At 36.3% G+C, this 7,139-nt stretch overlaps 1 protein-coding gene across 1 annotated transcript; it reads left to right on the top strand.

Annotated features, from left to right (window-relative positions):
• Positions 1 to 1,219: 1,219 nt before the first annotated feature.
• Positions 1,220 to 1,690, top strand: LOC308510295 (large ribosomal subunit protein uL23-like; the record flags this gene model as incomplete). The annotated part of the gene is made up of 1 exon (XM_081079481.1): positions 1,220 to 1,690. One exon carries the CDS (start codon positions 1,220 to 1,222, stop codon positions 1,688 to 1,690), a length of 471 nt encoding a protein of 156 aa, XP_080935607.1.
• Positions 1,691 to 7,139: the final 5,449 nt, after the last annotated feature.

Here is a 7,139-nt window from a genome sequence, read left to right as displayed (position 1 = left end):
CTGGAGTCATACTTGACTGCTCTCTGTCACCATACCTCATTTCCATATCACCAACAAATCTTTTGTCTACAGTCGCGAAATATATCCAGATACGTATCTACATACATCACATTATCCGTAATTCCACGGCCACCACATTGATCTAAGCTACCATCATCTTTAGCCTTCTAACTAGCTACCCTTTTTAAATTTACTCTTTCTTTTCATCTTTCTGCTCCAGCTATATTACCCACCTCCATTTTTTTTAGAACACACTAGGCATATTCCCAATTTAGGGCTTTTGTACTTCCTATTTTCTCTGCCTTGAATACTGCTCCCTTTGTTAGCCATATGGCCTACTCCCTCACTCTCTTCAAGTCCTTGTAGATGTATAGAAAAGAAGTATGAAACATTGTATATCAAAATGCTATCTTTGAAGTTTATAGAACCAACACACACATACACACACACAAACTACTCTCCAGATGGTGAAATTTAAAATGACTTATAGTTTCTATTTGAATACTTAAATATATTCTTAGTTTCTCCAATTAACATATAATAATGAAAGTAACACACAGAATAATTTTTTTCCAAGTGGAGTTAAACAGTTCCATGAATTATGTATATGCTATTCACTCTTCCTCTTTGATATAATTATTCTATAGTAAATGTTACTTGTGATATCTTTATCACTCTAATCTTTTCTCATACATCAGTTTCAGTTTGTACACATTTGGGCAGATTTAAAGATCAAACGCTTGAGGTCTACATTTACATTTTAAGAGATTGTATTTACCTTCTACTGATTTGATAAATTATTATAAACCCATCTAGAATTTCTTATACTAAAATGAGCATTGCAGGGATGATTGGCAGAGCAATGCTGACTGAAACAATAATTAACACTACTGAAGATTTCCTACGCATCAGACTGTATCACAAGGACAGTATCTTATTCAACCTCAGACCCAGTCCATAAAGCAGACACTATTGTTGTCCCTTTTTAAAGACAAGGAAACTGAGATGCAGAAAGATTACGTAAGAGTTTAATGACTTTGCCCAAGAATACGTAAAAGATAAATTAGTGAACCTGGATTCAAAATAAGATCTGCCTGACCTCAGTAGCTTTAGTCTTGACTACCACCACTTCTACAACAAAAGGGTCATTTCTCTGATAATAGCTTCCAAAAGATAGGAATCAGATTAACTTGAATCAAGAATCAGACAAGGGACGAAGATGGCGCCGAAAGCGAAGAAGGAAGCCCCTGCCCCTCCCAAAGCCGAAGCCAAAGAGAAGGCTTTGAAGGCAAAGAAAGCAGTCCTAAAAGGCGTCCACAGCCACAAAAAAAAGAAGATCCGGACGTCACCCACCTTCCGAAGGCCCAAGACACTGCGGCTCCGAAGGCAGCCTAAATATCCTCGGAAGAGCGCTCCCAGGAGAAACAAGCTTGACCACTGTGCCATCATCAAATTCCCCCTAACTACCGAGTCGGCCATGAAGAAGATAGAAGACAACAATACACTTGTGTTCATTGTGGATGTCAAGGCCAACAAGCACCAGATCAAACAGGCTGTGAAGAAGCTCTATGACATTGACATGGCTAAGGTCAACACCCTGATCAGGCCTGATGGAGAGAAGAAGGCATATGTTTGGCTGGCTCCTGACTACGATGCTTTGGATGTTGCCAACAAAATTGGGATCATCTAAACTGAGTCCAGCTGGCTAATTCTAAATACAAACGTTTTTCACTGTAAAAAAAAAAAAAAAAGAATCAGACAAGGAAGAAACCTGAGAGATTTTTTTTTTTTTATCTGGCACCAGGTAACTTCTCTATCTCCCTAAGATCTCCTATTAAAATTGGCTATGAAATTGTTGGCTTAAGACACAGGATATAAGGAAATATGAACAAACATTAACTGCTATCCTTCCTATTTTACTAATTGGGTATAATCTTTAATAAGTTCTTTCTATATCACAGATTTCGCATGTGTAAAATTAGTGTTTTGATTCTTATTTCTCTAAGAACACTTTCAACTCCGCATTTAAAAAAAATATTCTATAAATGTTTGCCTCAAAGTATAAATTTTTTTTTATTAGTTTCAGGTATACAAAACAACATAATGGTTAGACATTTACATTCCTCACACGGTGATAACTCCCCTTCCCTCCTCCCCCTTCCGCCCATCACCTAATGTGTAAATTCTATACATGGCAATTTTGTATTCCAGTCAGAGTGGCAAGAACTAATTTTACAACAAGATATTAAAAATGTAATGAGGTTTGATGAGTAAGTTTTTGATTCCTGTTATGTCAGTAGGGTGGTGGTGGTGAAGAATATCAGAGAGATTATTGAAGCCCTAAGGTATGACTTCACATATTTTCAAATAGCTATTGCTTGGACAATAGCAGGTCACCAGGACACTGATGACTCCTCTTACCATTGAAATGATGTTACAAGAGAAGGGTGCTTTGCCTCTGGAAACGTCAGTCTTATGTGGACAAGTCTCAAAAAGCAGATTCCTAACAGTGAGCAAGGGAAGGTTGGGTGTTCAGAGACTTACGTAATGTTAATTGAAGTCTAGTATCCTTTGGAGAACTTTGAACATAATGAACATTGGGAACAGAGGCACTGCTGGGTAATCAACATTAAATTGAGTATAGATAGAGATTGGCAGTGTTATATTAACTCTGAGCCGACACATGTTCAACTGTGGGAATAAACAAAATCGTCCCTAAAGTTTTTTGTCTTTTTTTTTTTTTTTTTTTTTTGCTGTTTACTAAAAATTAGAAAAGTGAATAGAACGGAAAACAAACTTTATCCAGTCTTATGATCAATAAAGGGATCTGCATCACGCAGGTGAAAAAAGGACTTGGAATTTGGAAGCCTTAGTTGAAAAGTCAGGAAATTTCATCAGACTTTTCAATTCAAAGGTGCCTATTTTCCAATAAGGAATTGTCATCTGTTTAGAAGCAGTGAGGAAGCAGCATTATTCTAATTACAGTAAAAACCCTGCCACAACTCGAGAAGCTTGTCTTAAAAATATAATTGAATAATAATAAAAAAAAGGTTGTTTTATTTAGCTCAAGGTTAGTAAGTGCCCAGGCCTGACCTGCTACAGCACTGCCCTCAGTTTCCAGAGGTTTGGCTGCCTGACTAAAGCCATGCCTTCCCATTACTGCTATGATTTGGCGCCATCTGGTGGAAGTTTGGCTCTGTCTTAAAAAGCAAGTTGATTATGGGTACGGTGGCTGGGTGAAAAGGACTCCCAAGATGGGAACAGCGATTTCTGAAACCTCCTAGTTAGTTGATGCCTATTTCATCTCCCCATCAAGAGAATTAGATGTATGAGAATATTGGTGACGAGGGAATTCCCTCTCTCCGTTGTTCCCACTATGAAGGGTGGGAGGAGTACAACAGCCAATCCTCAATCATATTATACCCAAATTGGTGTTATCATAGTATTTTACTGAATGTATGTCCACCCACAAAGTCCTGCTTGAATCTTCATCCCTGAGCCTTATAAAGCCCTGTCTGCTTTATAACTTCAAGAACCTCTTCACCATAATTGTTTGCTGCTGAGAGTGGTAGTTTAGATTTATTTTTTTAATTTTTTACTTACACAAATTTTACATTTTAGAGTTTTCTAGGGGTGAATTGAATTTTGTTTTATTTTTTACAATTATCTGGCCTTTTCAAAGAGTTATGGAGAAGGAGAAGTAAACATATTTGCTTAGGCAATTACCTTGATAGGGAGTTTGTGCTCCTCTCTTTTTTTTTTTGTAAGTGAATTTATTCATCTCTGTTTTATTTAAACAGATAATCACTCTATTGCCCACTCTGTTACCGACTGAATTGATATATCTCACCAAAATCCACATGTTGAAGCTGTAATTCCCAATGTGATAGTATTTGGAGAAGAGGCCTTTGGGAGATAATTAGGGTTAGCTGAGGTCATGAGGGTGGGGTGCTAATGATGGGATTAGTGCCTTTATAAGAAGAGATGCCAGAGAGCTTGCTGTCTCTCTCCTTGCTGTGGAGGACAAATGTCAAGGCAACTGTCTACTAACCAGGAGGAAAGCTCTTATCAGAACTCCCCTGCCATGCTGGTACCCTTTAAAATCCCATCCTCCAGAACTGTGAGGAATAAGTGTCTCTTGTTTAAGCCTTCCATTCTATGGTATTTTGTTATAATAGCCCAAGCTAATGCACACTGTATGCTTTCTCAGATTTCTAAAGTGTCAGGCAATTTCTTTTGTTTGTTATGCCTCACTTTTTTCATTTCAAGTAACTTTTTTTTAGCATTTGGAAAGTCTCTGACCCCCTCCACTCCTCTAATGAAAAATGGTGCTTGTGATGATTCTCTCAACCCCACTCTACTACAACACCAATTTTTATGCAAATATATGTTACCTTACAAATTGGACTTTTCTGGCTGAACAGAATAGTAGCACTTATCATCATTGTTTTTTTTTTCTTTCAGTTTTTAAGAAGACTTTAGATTAATCATAAATATCGGAAGCAAGGACTGACATTTTCAATTTTGTGTTATATGGTAAGATAACACATATATTCCACTTAATATACTGGAATACATAGATCTTAGGCAATAGTGGTTTGTATCTATTTTCAAATATATTTTTATTCCAACTTTACTGTGACTCTGTCTCATTTTACACTTCTATGCCTCAGTTGTATTTTTTTAATTTGTAAAATTAGACTGTTGGATTACATACTATTAGCTCTGTCTTAGGGCTATACTTATAATAACTATATTATTATCACCAATAACTTATTTGTGTAACACTTTACTATTTACAAAGCACTTTTGTATGCTATCGATTAAACTCCCAATAGCCTTGAAACCCAAAGGTTATAATTAAGTATTTCACAAATAAGAGAAATCAGGGTTTTAAAGTCATTTACCCAAATGAGAAAAATTAATAGGTAATGGAGCTAAGATTCAAACCTGGAATCTCTAATTCCGAATTTCATGGTCTCTCTACTATGCCACAGTATTTCCTCATCTGGAAGATCAGTGATGTATCTAATTATTATTTTCCCCATGAGTCTCTCATTTAATAGTTTCTTTTTTGTCATATTATGCTCATTGTAAAGTGAATGCAAAACCTATTGTACATATGGTTTCTCTTAAGCCATTCCCCAAAACCAGTTCTTTTAAAAAGACCCTCAATAAACACGTGGCAAATCCCATACTGTTCTGCTTCCTACAGTCCCTCTTCGTTGAAAGTGGGAAGTTTCTGAATTATGGAAAAGGTGCCAAGATTACCACTAAGGAGAGATGATGGCAGGGATTCTAAGAAAGTGAAACTGGGTTAGCACAATGGTATGATTTCTAGATTAGCTTTGTAACTCCACAAAGGCCCATACAACTCTAGAGACTGAGGAGGGACACTAAGAGCCATAGTTTTGGGACAAGAAGGAGTGTAGGCTTCGATGCCGGATGAAACTGGGTTCGTCTTACCCTCCTCTGACAAACTGAGTAACCTTGCTGAACTTTGCAGACCAACTGGAGTCTAGGTTTTTTTAATCTGCAAAATGGTACAACATATGGTACTGAGGAGGTTAAAAGTTCAAGAGCATTGATAACACCCAATAACATTATGCCTGACTGTATATACCAGATAGTTCAACCGAAACTAATTAATTAAAGCTCTGCACCCATTTACAATTCCATCATCTAATAAATATTCTGAACTATGATTTAAAAAAATGTTTAGTGCTACCAACACAGTAACATAAATAATATCAAACTGTATGTTCTGACTTGAAACATCCATACTTGCTTTGAACAAATTCATCTGTTCAGCAAATATTTATAGAGCATCTATCCATGTTCAGTGCTGTGGAACAAGACAAATATTTTCTTGGTACTCATGGAGTTTATATTGTATTTATATTTCCATGTAATTGTCTACATTAAAACGTGAACGCACTTTTTTGGGGAAAATCTTGCCATTGATAAGTCAAAGTCTACTTTTAACTGTGGCATAAACTTCCCTTGACAATTCTTACTCTTGTAAGTATATCAAGACCATAGATATGTTTGGCAGAACAACTATTTATGTCCTATCTTCTGTGTTGCCAGGGTGATGGTAGCAATATTGAAAACATTGGAGGTGGTTGTTATTGGCAAGGATACTGACTTTCAATTCCAAATGGAAGGAATGTAAAAAGCAAAATGTAGGCTGGGGTGTGGTTAGCAGCTGGCCATGGCTATACCTAAATTAGATGAATGGATTATTGATGATTAATTCAATGTGGATTCTATGGTTGGAAGTGTAATACTCATAGGCAATATTTCCTTAACATTTAAAGATTTATGAAATTTTAGTGATTACATCAAACATTTGAATTTCTTTTTGAAAAGCTAAAAGCATATCATTGCGTGCTTTCAAAACTTATATTTTTTTGCTCACTTTTCTCTTCCTCGCCTTTCTTTCAGTAGAAAACAATTCAAACGTTAATACCGAGTTCTTCCTCTAAATAAGATTCAAATGTTGCCACAGTATAAGGTCAGCTTCTAAAGAATTTTTTAAACATACTGATGATATGCTTTAAAGGGAATAAATGGTTATATACCAACCCTGAAAAGAAAAAGTCACCTATTAGGTCGGTTGAATTTTGTCTTATTTGAAAGCACCACGTTCTTGTACACATGTGAACAAGGGAATAAGTAATCAGTGACATTTTTCCCCTCACCAACTTCATTCAGTTAGTCCCTAGTATTTTGACAATGAATTAATTTTTAAAAAATCCTTGTGAGGAATGCTGTGTGCTGGCCCTTTCAAACCCCGTATCTTCTCCTGACAGTGCAGTAAGAGATAGTGTGGTGTGGAGAGTGAGTACAGAGAGAATAATGTTGAAGAGATAAAGACTGAGACAGCATTTCTTAGATTTATTTACAGCTGTTTATTTGATTGTTTGTTTTTGGCTTCAAATGTATTTTATTTCTTTAATCGAACTATAATGAGCAGCAGAGTGTTGAGATGACAAGTTGGTTTTGGAACAATTCTGTATTACAGCAACTATAATGGTTACTGAGCTTTCCACTCCTTTTGGGTGACTCTACCAAAGGAGGACAGGTTCCACTCTATTTCAACCTGTGTGATTGCAAGTATCCACACAACAACAGAA

Source organism: Rhinolophus hipposideros (assembly GCF_964194185.1).
Source record: "Rhinolophus hipposideros genome assembly, chromosome: 18".
Classification (NCBI taxonomy): Eukaryota; Metazoa; Chordata; class Mammalia; order Chiroptera; family Rhinolophidae; genus Rhinolophus; species Rhinolophus hipposideros.
This window is presented reverse-complemented; position numbering and strand designations above follow the sequence as displayed.